The sequence below is a fragment of the Botryllus schlosseri genome, chromosome 9 (genome assembly GCF_051294905.1).
Source record: "Botryllus schlosseri isolate E-star chromosome 9, Bs_hap1, whole genome shotgun sequence".
NCBI lineage: Eukaryota > Metazoa > Chordata > Ascidiacea > Stolidobranchia > Styelidae > Botryllus > Botryllus schlosseri.
In genome coordinates this window covers 9,774,797-9,788,570 of record NC_137244.1, presented here as the reverse complement: position 1 = coordinate 9,788,570, position 13,774 = coordinate 9,774,797, and the positions used below count along the sequence as shown (strand labels likewise).

The following is a 13,774-nucleotide window of genomic DNA, read 5'->3' as shown; positions in this document are numbered from 1 at the left end:
CCAATAAAGACACAATATAGTAAACATGCGGGAGGAAAACTCGACCTGGAGTTGTTATCGCGATGGGTGACATAAATCCAACCGTTTTCCGAACACCGTTATCCACATACCAACCATCGTCAAGGAGGTGTTTTATTCAGACATTTTGACTCTGGAAAATCCAAAGCACGAACCCGGACATCACGGACATATCAGAAACCCCTTTATTCGCCAATTCCGAAAACATACATGTCGATGTACAACAGCACATTGTTATTGTATGTGAGTAACCAATGATTTTGATGGGATGCATCAGAGCAAGTGAATATTTGATTACACAAATGTATCGGAGTCGTTGTTGGTGTATATTTTGTCACTGTCTGTTGTAACAATATACAAAAAATATCAAATTGACCGGTGTAGTTGTCACTTTTCAAAACGAAAATGGTATTGGTACCCAGGTAAATGATAGTTTTCCAAACGAAAATGGTATTGTTACCCAGGTGAAAGATAGATTTCCAAGTGAAAACTGTATTGGTACTCAGGCAAATGATAGTTTTCCAGACGAAAAGGGTTTGTTACCCAGGAGAAATGATTAGTTACTCTAGGTAAAGCTAGATGGCCAAGTGAAAATGTATTGTTACACTGGGTAAACGCCGGCTCTCCAAAAGAAAATGATATTTTTACTCGGGTAAACGACGACCACCAACTCAAAATGGTGTGTTGCTCAGGGAAAAAGGTTTGTTAACCAGAGAAAAAATATATTTCCAAGTGAAAAAAGGTTTGTTAGCTGAGGAAAAAAATATTTACAAGTGAAAATGGTTTCTTACTCTGGGTAAACGTCAGATCTCCAAAGGAAAATAATATGTTTAGTCAGGTAAACGAGGGACTGGCAAGTGAAAGTGGTAATTTTACATAGGTAAACGTCGTGGGTTCAGTGTCGTTGGTCTTGTTAAACGTTATCGCTTGACGTTGGTACACTATTACGAGTGTGAAAAGGATTATCGCGACAGTGAACATATTTTTGGTGCGACGAAACAAGATCGCTGTTTACATGTTAATGCATTTCGATTACCGAGTAGCTGTACAACAGAGAGGAGTCTACAGTTAGTTCGTGCTGTATGTCTCGACGAAAACCACAAGACCACATGTAAATCTATTCGCACAACTCGATGATGTTGATATAATGTTACTAAAATTATTACCTATTTACACAACATAAAAATAACAATTCATATCGTAGCAGGTTTCTTGAACTCGTGCTTGATGAAACGAATGGTGACAAGTAGGCTTTTGAGCGAAAAATAATTAGAGTAGTGACATTTTGTGACCAACGAATGTAAATCGATCATGATATTACGGTATATGCTTTCGTCAACATACCGACTTGGCGTAGGAACACTTTCACGTTTTTTTGAATAACTGGATTCTCGAGACTTGTTACTTGTACGATGTACCATTGGTGTGCAAACTATAACGATCATTTTGTATGATAATATGTTTTAGTTGTATTGTTGTGAGGACAACCATGTGATGACTCAGCACTTTTCGTTAGCAAAGTAGGTCGATTTGTGTGTAAGATGTAAGCACCGTAACTAGAAAACATATGTACTCTGTTGTTGGCGTAGCTGATTTATTGTTATGACATGGACATATCCTGAAGCCTTGGTTTGTTGTCTTACGAAAGATGAGGCGACCTCGGTGTCGTAAATTGTGTTAACTTAACTCGTATGGATACCACAATTGTGCTGGACTTACACATGATATTTGTATACTGCATACATACAACTTTTGTGTAAACAACTCTGGTGTTTCTGTTAATACTAGTGCTGTGTTGAACTATTCGGTTCTTAAGACACATGAACAACCATTCAGACAATAAAGGTCTTGAGGTAACGAAACAGTTTGTAGAGCCAAACCAACCATTCTTTAGTTTCGTAATGTGGGAATATCGAGTAAAGTTGATTACTTTGTGTGATGTAAATATCTTTCGTACTTTTGTAAGAGTAGTGGGGGTCTCATGAAAAAGTAACTAGTTGACAAAAACAAAATATTGAATGAAGGTTCGTCTGTTGTTTTCATAAGTCAAGAGAGTGAAAATTGTTGTTGTTGTTTTTGTTACACTAAATCGAAATAGTGTGAAAGCGTCACCAATCATTGCGTATGTTCGTAGCATGAGCGAATATATTCGTGTACCATGAATATCTTTCATATACACTTAGTGTGAAATGAGATGCGTGGAATAATAATTAGTGTCCTACAAAAGTAAAACTTGTTGTGTTTGCTTGTGTACTTTTTTATCATTGTTTGTTGTTGAAAGACGGGTGAGTTTACATTTAAATATAGTAAGCGGGACAACTCAAGTAATAAATTTTGCACGGTTGAAAATCGACTCGTTTGAAAATACCGGTCAATGGAGTAACAGTATCAATATGAGTGGTATATTATTTTTCGCGAGATGCACCAATCTTCTAAGCTTAACTTTTCAAAAATTCGTCATGTCATAGAGAAGTAGTCGGTTGTTATGAACTCGAAACAAATGTACTGCGATTATCACGATGATGGAAATTACGATCAACACAGTATTTCGTAAGTGAATGTGTATCGTTTGGTATGTTCAGCAGTCACTGAATGACAAAAATAGCAAACTGATGCAACCTGGTAGTTAAACGATACAGTTACAAGTTGGATGTAATCTTGATTTACAGATGACAGCTTGATGATGTAAAGCTCAGCCACTCAAATGTGTTCATTGCAAAGTATTTGACCAAAAATAAAATATCAAATGGAGACTTCGGTTTCATTACCAAGCGAGTGAAAATTGTTTTCTGCTGGGTGGATATGATTTGCATTTAGAAAAAAGATATAGACCGATTAAGCGACGCTGTTTCATATCCGTCGAGTGAGTAAAATTTCTTTGGAGTTCGGTTTAGCTAGTTAATTATCGGTGCTTCAATCCCGTACAAGTAAGGTCTTTTAGTGACTGAGTATTGTGATGACATTTACTTTGACGAATGAAATTAGGAAGATTTTCAATTTCTCTGATTGTGTGTGTGTTTTACAAATAATTCTAACTATAGGACACATTTAATAAACGTCATGCAAATTGTTTTTGTGATGGCAACGACTTTCAGTAGTCTGGTTAGATGACGACAATTATTTCAGGCGATTCAAAACAATCAATACTACAAATGAACAACAATGCAAAACACGTTAAGTGGATTACAGCGTAGCAAGTACTTCCTTGATATTACGATTGTTGTGTACCAGATATTTCTAACTGAATTGAATGCATCTAGCAAACATATTCCAATTTACTTTTGTAATGATCAAAGTATGTGAAATGGTGCGAATGGATTAGGTATTAATCAAGCGGCTGCATGTCAATTCACCCAGTGTGATATCTTGACACCGGATAATGTGCGAAAGTGTTTCAATTCTCACTGCTGATTACGATGATAAAGTATTGTACCGGTTATTGTTTAACAAAGGAAATTGTTGTTTCATCTTTAGTCTTGGTTAGTGGAGACAATTACATTTGTAAAATATTTTCTGATATCCGCGATACGCAGGGTGATATGTACCAAGGTGGAATAATTTTCCATTAAAGAACATTTCAGACACGCATAGTTTTACAACTCAATATGTTAATAACAACGGTAATGAAAAGTTTGTTGCTGTCATAATAACCTTTACCACAACGCCGGGTCTAATTAACGCGAATAATTTAATAATCAAGTCATGGTCGAGCATTACAAAATCTCATATGTCAAATCAATGTGTCGAACCTTATGTTTACATCATTATAATTTTCAATATAACGCCTGCGTTCGATTGTAAGAAATGAAATTCTCAACTACGTTGGTCAAACTTTCAAACCTCGTATACTCAAACATATTATGTTAATCTCAAGTTGTGCGCGCCGAGTAGTAATTACTTTAGGTTACAGAATAGTAACGACTTTTACAGCTGAATAAAAAAATACGAGTTGGCGGACTATGAATACAACTGAACTTGCTATGGATTTCGGATTGTGGTGATTACTCGCGTAGTCTTGTCTACTTTTCATAAGGATACTGTTGAGTTGGTTGGGTAAGTTACAAACGGATTTACTTGGCAATGTTTTCGTGGTTGACTCTTTGAATATGGTAAGATGGTAAGATGTCGAGATGTAATACTATTTCCGTACACTCAATTACAACAAAACATAACCAGCATTCGAATAAGCCGTAAGCTACAAGTGGATTTAAAACTTGATGCTGTTTTGTGGTTAACTCAAGTCAGTGGTCGTGTTCGTGTCGATTTCAGGAATGATCATGACGAGTTGATCGGGTTGACCGTACAGAGTTGCTGACATTCCAACATCTTTTACGCTGTAATGTACGGATTTTATTGTGATAAATTATTTCTCGGTTATTATTCAGACATTCAAATCTCGTATACTCAAAATATAATATGTTTATGTCAAGTCGTATATGTGTCGATTAGTAAATAGCTTACTTTGTCTTCAGAACAGTAACGACCTTTACAATTGAATAAAAAAAAAAGACCGATCATACGAATACAACCAGAATGAATTAATTCAAATTTGTGAGTTGCAGTGATATAATCAAGTAAGTGAAAAGTAGATTTTTAACACTTGGTGATGTTGTGAATAATTCTTTTGAGTATGGTAAGATGTTAAAATGTCGCTTTGACAAACGAAAAGCCGGATCGCGAATAGAGTTGTAAGGTATCATTACTTGTTTCAAATCAATGTGCGTATAATATTGAAATGGAGCTGCGGGAAAGTTGGTAGTCATGTTTGTCAATCTATTTCAATTTAGACTATGTCAAAGTCGAGATATTTCATTTTGGATTACCTCAATTTACCTATAGAACATCTCGCGAATGGATTCCGACGCCACACTATAACATTTTTGATAATAAGGACTCAAGGGTTTTCAATCAACAATACCTAGATTTTTTGGTAATGCCAGAGTTGGCCAAATGATAAGTTGCGTGTTTTTGTTAGGCGTTTGATTTCTCAGAAATAAATACAATTATTATATGTGTATACTTGAGATTTCTTGATTCTTGTTTAGTTAGTTGGTATTGATTCTATAGGTGTGAAACAGCGGCGTGAATAAGCCGAAAGTATTATTCAGCTAGCAATCAATAGCGAGGAAAGAGAACACGATCGGTCATTTGACACGACTAAACTACGATATCATATAAAATAATTTACGATCAAACTATTTCGCACTGAATGGAATAGTGTAATATTCGATAGTAGCACGCAGTTGGCCGGGAAACAATCCCACACGCAGATCATTCGAAATATAGGTCGCACTGCGTAAATCCTCTTACAAGCCACGTTTCCGTTTGTGCGGTTATTGTTGGTGACTCGTACATATTCAACACCTCGCGAGAGATGCCTATACTCGAAAGTACGATTCACCGCTACGCCCATAAGAACACACGGTGAATCACCAGAGATCGCGTAAGAATACATGACAGACACATCATCGCCGCAGCCTATACCCAAAAGTACGAATCACGACCCCGAGTTTTCAATACGAGTCACCGCCCCAGCCTATACCCGAAGTACGAGTCACCAACACGAGTTTCAATACGAGTCACCGCCGCAGCCTATACCCAAAAGTACGAGTCACCGCCGCGTCCATAAGAACCCATTACGAATCACGAGCGAGAGGGGGGGTCTAAAAGTACGAGTCACCAACACGAGTTTTCAATACGAGTCACCAGCGGGCCCATAAGAAACAATGGCACATCACCAGAGATCCCTTAAGAAACAATGGCACATCACCAGAGATCCCGTGAAAATACATGGCATATCATGAGCGATAGGTGGTCTGAAAGGGTACCATCACCAACACGAGTTTTCATGGCACATCACCGATGCAGCCTATACCCGAAAGGGTACCATCACCAGAGATCCCATAAGAACACATGGCACATCACGAGCGGAAGGGGGGGTCAAAAGGGTACCATCACCAACACGAGTTTTCAATACGAGTCACCAGCGGGCCCATAAGAAACCCATTGCGTCATGCGAGCGATCGTATATACTACTATTGTGGCCTGGTGTAAATAACCATAGCACTCGATAAAAACAAAACAAAAAACAAAGAAACATGATGCGAGGTATGTGGGCTGCGTAATCACGGCATATTCTTGAACAGACTTGGAAGTAAATGAATTTTCGTTTCAGTTTTTACAGCCTTTGGTTATAGTCCACACAGCAACAATAAAAAAAGAAGGTTTTCTGCATTGAATTCCGATCAACTTTTCGCAGACTGCTCAGAACAGCTCCGTGGGCCGCACTTGTCCCGCAGGCCGCACTTTGCCAAGGCCTGATATAGCCTTATTCTTCATTACCATTACTGGGAATTACGTTCATTAATAGGTCTATATAATGTAAATAAATTCAAGCTTACTGCAAACTTATGAAGCATATTGAGTACCACGACAGTCACCACAATTTCCATTACCTGTGTGGAAGTGCGTGAAAATGATCGCTTTCACGGGCTTGCTTGATATTTTACGAAATTCGATCAGAATTGCTTTCATACTATCTGGGCTTTCGGTCGTGTCTACGATCAGTATGCCGTCGTCACCTGTATTAACACATGTGTAATTTCATGCCACAACAGTACACTCTAAATTCGAATGCGTGCAGAGGAACGCAAATTTACACGCCAAATCCGGTTTTTTTTCTAACTACCACACAACGTGCTGGAGCCGATGTGTGCCTGGCTATCCTGTGTTTAGTGGTGGTGTGTTCATGCTGACTGGTGCAGAGCTCGAAATTAATACCACCCATCCATGAATTTTTACTCAGCTTAGGCTCAAAAAAGATTTTATTGCAACGAAAGATGAATACAGAACATTCATTTGCAGACGAAAATGTGTGAATTTCTAGCTTGCACAGTTGAAAAATTCAAGCTTTTCCAAATAGAAATAAGAACTACAGCTACAAAGTTATCATAAATTAGATTCTAATGAGAGCAAAGAAACGTTTCACTAATTGGTGTAGAATTAGAATTATAGTGACACAGTTGTTTTCGCAAATTAGATTCTAATTAGAGAAAAGAAGCATTTTACAAATTGGTCTAGAAATAGAATTATAGCGACACTATTGCAACCACAAATTACATTTGAATCAGAGCAAAGAAACATTTCACAAATTGGGATAGAATTACAATCCTAGCGACACGGTTGTTTCCTCAAATCAGATTCTAATTAGAGCAAAGAAACATTTCACAAATTGGGATAGAATTAGAATCACAGCGACACAGTTGTTATCACAAATTAGATTCTAATTAGAGCAAAGAAGCATTTCACAAATTGGTGTGGAATTAGAATTATAGCGACAGTTGTTTTCGCAAATTAGATTCTAATTCGAGCAAAGAAACATTTCACAAATTGGGATGGAATTAGAATCATAGCGACACAGTTGTTATCACAAATTAGATTCTGATTTGAGCAAAAAACATTTCAAAAATTGGAGTAGAATTACAATCCTAGCGACACGGTTGTTTTCAATAATTAGTTTCTAATTAGAGCAAAGAAACATTTCACAAATAGGTATGGAATTAGACTTATAGCGACACAGTTGTTATCACAAATTAGATTCTAATTAGAGCAAAAAACATTTCAAAAATTTGAGTAGAATTACAATCCTAGCGACACGGTTGTTTTCAATAATTAGTTTCTAATTAGAGCAAAGAAACATTTCACAAATTGGTATGGAATTAGAATTATAGCGACACAGTTGTTATCACAAATTAGATTCTAATTACAGCAAAAAACATTTCAAAAATTAGAGTAGAATTACAATCCTAGCGACACGGTTGTTTTCAATAATTAGTTTCTAATTAGAGCAAAGAAACATTTCACAAATTGGTATGGAATTATAATTATAGCGACACAGTTGTTATCACAAATTAGATTCCAATTAGAGCAAAGAAACATTTCACAAATTGGAGTAGAATTACAATCCTAGCGACACGGTTGTTTTCAGTTTCTAACTAGAGCAAAGAAACATTTCACAAATTTGTATGGAATTAGAGTTATAGCGACACAGTTGCAACCACAAATTACATTTGAATCAGAGCAAAGAAACATTTCACAAATTGGGATAGAATTAGAATCATAGCGACACAGTTGTTATCACAAATTGGATCACATTTCAAAAATTGGAGTAGAATTAGAATTATCGTAACACAGTTGTTTTCACAAATTAGATTCAAATTAGAGCAAAGAATCATTTCACAAATTGGAGTAGAATTACAATCATAGCAACACAGTTGTTTTCACAAACTAGATTTTAATTAGTGCAAAAACCATTTCCCACATTTGAGTAGAACTACAATCATAGCAACACAGTTGTTTTCACAAATTAGATTCTAATTAGTGCAAAAAATATTTACCAAATTGGAGTAGAATTAAAGTCATAGCGACACAGTTGTTATCACAAATTAGATTCTAATTAGTGCAAAAACATTTCAAAAATAGGAGTAGAATTAGAATTATGGTAACACAGATATTTTCACAAATTAGATTCTAATTAGATCAAAAAAACATTTTCCAAATTGGAGTAGAATTAGAATTATAGCGACATAGTTGTTATCACAAATTAGATTCTAATTAGAGCAAAAACATTTCAAAAATGGGAGTAGAATTACAATCATAGCAACAAAGTTGTTTTCACAAAATACATTCTAATTGACGCAAAAATATTTCCCAAATTGGAGTAGAATTAGAATCATAGCGACACAGTTGTTATCACAAATTAGATTCTAATTAGAGCAAAAAAAAACATTTCAAAAATTTGAGTAGAATTAGAATTATGGTAACACAGTTGTTTTCACAAATTAGATCAAAAAAACATTTCCCAAATTGGAGTAGAATTATAACGACACAGTTGTTATCACAAATTAGATTTCAATCAAAGCAAAGTAACATTTGAAAAATTGGAGTAGAATCAGAATAATTACTGCAGTATATTTTCTGAATTAGACTAGAATCCAATTAGAGGTAGTTTTTATTTCAAATTAGAGTAGAATTAGAAATATAGCTATGCGGTAGTTGTTTTCTAAAGTAGATTCAATTGAGAGCAAAGAAACATTTCACAAATTAGAGTAGCATCAGAATTTATAGCTACACAGCTTTTTCCAAATTAGAGTAGAATTAGATTTGTAGCTCGTTTTTTTCAAATTATAGAGTAGAATTAGAACTATAGCTACACTGTTTTTCCAAATTAGAGTACAATTAGAATTATAGGTTCAGTTGTTTTCACAAATTAGATTCGAATGAGAGAGACGAAGCACTTCACGAACTAAAATTATAGCTAGTTTTTTTCAAAATTAGAGTATAATCAGAATTTTAGCTACACATTTTTTCACTCTAATTAGACAACTAGACTAGTACTAGAATTAGTAGTATTAGAATTAGTATAGTTGTCCAAGTCAGCAAACGAAATCAAAATCATTACTGGGATCTCTGAAATCTGTTCATAAAACAGAGAAGCTTGTTTGATTGAAACCCAAATTTTTGTCTCCAATCAGGATATACTGTAAAATTGACAGTATCTAGAAAACTTTTGGATATGGGGGGTCACAAACATAATAACACGCGAGAAGATCCAGCACCATCTCAAATGGTTTCGATATATTGTGAGACGATCCCTTTATGCGGAAGCCATTCGCCACGATCCATGACTGCAGGTTACCATTTTCCTGGTGCGCTGGTACGAGATGTCAGCTTTGTGGCCGTTAATTGGACTGAATGGGCCTGGAATTGAAAGAAACATGTTAAGTAAAATTATATTGCCAATAATCCCTGGGTGAATTGAAAGCATAAGATTTAGATTACGTAGAAATGCCTTGATGGAACTTCTGCATAATGAATATTGAATAAAAATAGAGCTGAATAGGTCAATATAGGTTTTTGTCAATATGGTTTAACAAGCATAACTCATGGAAACAAGTGATAGCAAATTCTGTCGTCACGATATGCTGTCTAGTCGTCGACATGTATGGGTTTTTCCACATAATCATCAGTTTACTAACCTTTAATGATCCATTCAGATTTGATCAGTATACCATCATACAGGTTCCTTTTGGAACGGCACAAGTATTATGTTCACATTCACTGATTCTATGCACTATATCCATGGTAGCCATCCTTATGGACTCGAAGTCAGGAAAACCAAAAATTACATTAGCAGCAGAAATGATTTTCCATGGTGTGGGACGAAAACGAATTTACACCAGCTCATTCTAACTTAGATTTAGCATTATCAAAAAGAATGATGTAATTGAAAAGCATTTAGTAAACATTTATTTTTGGAGGCCTTTTTTCAGTTCGAGTTTATTGCACCGTCATAACGTAAAAAGCGTCAATCAAAACATAGGCCTACCATATTTTCAGCACCCAAAAACAATTGTGCAACATTTTGGCGGCACACGTCTGAGCTCAACAGACCCTGAATTAGAACACATGTTTGTGGCGCAACTTGGAAATTAACAGACCCCCGAATTAGAACCAACTCTACAGGCGCGCATGTTAAGCCATAAAATTTTCAAACAACTAGCTGTACTTTTGTGACGGTCTGTTAAGTTCGAACTTGTGCCAGATAGTGGCATGCAAAACGTCCAAGGTGTTACGGAAGACGCCGAACAATGTTTGCCGAAAAATCAGGACAAGAGTCGAAATCAGTACAAATCTGACAAATCAGGACGTTACGGTACATCTATGTTCATTGTTCACACAGTTCCAGGTTAAGCAAGCAGCAAATCCTGCAACTCACCTGATGAAGCGTTATCGCCCTCAAATCCTGTTGTGATTCTCTTTTCAGTTACTGCATTTCATAACTCCATCAGGAGAATAACCGCAGCGGCTTCTTTTCCCCACAAATAAATATACTGATAAATACAAATAATGCAGAAGATTTGGTTGAAGGACATTCCACTTATTGAATTCCGGTTGATATGAAGGCAAGAGTTCTGCCACAACCATATTTAATATATAAAATTGCAACAAAAATAAACAGGATCATCCCAACTAATAAATTCATTTTAGAATAGTTGAATAATACTAACCTCTTCATCTGTCTCTAGCTCTACTTCAAATATTTCGACATGAGTAGTAAGTATTTCGCTTCGACACTCCTCGGAACGACCATTTGAAACCCCGCTCTGATCTATTACAAAGGCAAAGTGTTACTATAAAAGCAGCTATGTAGTGAGTTAAGCATGCACTGCACACACACTTCTATGTGTTATATAGAGGGAACTTGATATGAATATAATAAGATTTATCTCACTGGATAATATTAACAATAATTATTATAATAGGTTCATGAAAGAAATGTTATGTTTTCAATCAATGAAAATGTCATGTAATTGGAAAAACAAGTGAGTTAACTGCAAAGCAAGATGTCTATAACTTGGTCAAGAATTCTAGTTGTAAACCCACATTGCATCAAGTTAGAGGATTAACTGACATTCTGAAACTCAGTTTCGATGCTACTGCAAGTTGATCTAAAAGGCAATCTACTAATATTTCTCACACTGCTGCTTGCTGTAGGAACCCTCTTGACAACTTACCGGTAATCATAACATATCGCATGTTGATATTCTTGAACGAATTACCTTCAATTAAAGCAATGTGTTCTCTCGTAATGCCGTGCGCAATCAACATCTTCTCCATTCCTTCCGCTATGATGAGACTAGCAAATAGCGACACGTTCATCCACATCCACAAAGTCATTGTAATGCGACTTATCGCTCCGTTTACCGATGACATTTGACCCTGACTGAGTTCCCGCCGTTACCGAGAGATGTGAAGCGTGAATGAGAGAGAGAGACAGAGAGGGATAGCAATAGAGAAATATGTAGATGTTTATTCAGTCAACAGTCAAAAGCAGAATGCACTGATAATAGCCAGGTAACACTAAAGATTACTAAACAACGTACTTCAAAATTACATGGTGATGACAATGATTGTTTGATGATTGATTATTTCTTGATTGCTATACTGCTGATATGTTAATGATCAATAATGGGGAAATATATAATGGAAGTCATAGTCAAGTCAGACAAGCATGTGGTTGTAACAATGATATATATAATTGGGTTGAAATGATCAATTTCTTCTGCCAGTTTTGTAGGTAAATAAAATGAGAAGAGAAACGTTAACAAAACCTAGTAAATGCAAGAAAGAGACACACTAAAATAATGGAGCGACAGTGATGAAACAGCAGTCCACTTCATGGCTCCTGAGCAATGTGCCCTCTTAGGTACGCACGTGTGCAATTGCTTTGAGCTGACAGGTGTTTGCTCACATAAAATATAAGTTGTGCACAAAAAATCCGAAGAGATGACTTTTTTTAGTGGTTACGCACTGTTGTCCAAGGGACCGCGAAGTGAGTAGGTGAGCGCTTGCTGCAGACTCGTCACAATTAGAGGGAACATTGCTTCTGAGCTATATGTAAACGGGGCTAAATACACGCATTACTCACACCAGAGTCGTTAATACCGTTCAACATCTATTATAGAAATGCTGCATCATTTGAGAATCTATATCTTGCAGCTTAATACCTCCCCTGCAAATAACCCAGCGGGAGCAAACGGACCCCGGGTCATTGGTTTACCGATGACGTCATGATCGGCACTCGAGTGTACCCGTACCGTACCTTACCTTGGCAGAGATGAGCATTGGATTGGACTTGGATTGGACAGGATCAGGATTATGGGTTATTTTCGTCGGTACCGGATCGGACCGGATTGTGATTTTGAAAATAAATGTCGGATCCGGATCGGACCGGATTGTGATTTTTAAAAAACAGGTTGGACTTGGATTTTGAGCATTTCAAAATCCGGACTCGGGCCCGCTGGTTTCGTAACCAGAAGTGAGGGGCGGCGGGAGAGAAGAATTATTGCCAGTGTTGTCAATTGACGCATTTAGAAGCCAAATTACGGAATTTTGGCACATTTTCATGCTGGTTAGAACTGCTGTTTCCGCTGTTCCGTCTTTTAGGGATGCCCGTATGGCACATTGACAGTTTCGAATTTCTTCAACCAGAGCAATGTACATTTGTTAACAGTACATTAGATCTTATCAGTCATCATCATCATCATTGGTTTATTAGCAATTTTATCAGTTTAATACACCACAAAAAATGCGATACAATGAAAAGAAAGGAAGATGTCGAAGCGACTATAGGAGTTGTCTATGGAATCGGACACCCACCTTGGCCTAGGCAAGTGCTGTTTACATGAGCATCTAAGGTAGTATTTGATGTTAGAATTGTAGAAATATGGAATTGATGTTCGCATATGGGTGCATATCAAAATATTAGGTCGAGGTCACTGTATCTGCTGCCAAGGTGCGCACTGTTTGTATAATGTTAACAATCCATCGGCATCTGGGCTACTACCTATTATATTTCTCTTTCTTGGACACATGGATTTAGGTCGAGTCGAGATACTCCTAGGTTCGCTGATCCATAGGAAAAGTTTGCCTAGTTCGTATGCTATAGGCTATTCGTGCCACTTTTGCTGTTGTAGACTTCTTGGTCTAACTTGAGTTGAATTCAACCCTATAGTAGAAGAGCACGAATTCTACCAAGTCGTGGTGGTACAATCTTCTCTCTGCAGCCTAAAGTACCGTAAGCTTGATGGTAATGCAATGCTTAACGCCTACTGCAACTCATCACCGTACTCGAGATAATTTGGCACTATTTTGTCACCAGGTGCTACCATCTGCTTTTTCATGTCATCATTCT

General features: G+C 36.8%; 1 protein-coding gene across 1 annotated transcript in view; it reads right to left on the bottom strand.

Annotated features, from left to right (window-relative positions):
* LOC145446034 (linear primary-alkylsulfatase-like) overlaps window positions 1-13,774 on the bottom strand; it is a 62,893-nt gene that overhangs the window by 41,854 nt on the left and 7,265 nt on the right. The window contains exon 2 of the mRNA XM_080324219.1: window positions 6,474-6,599. Coding sequence (XP_080180345.1) covers window positions 6,474-6,599 — 126 coding nt within the window. The remainder of the gene's footprint in view (window positions 1-6,473; window positions 6,600-13,774) is intronic.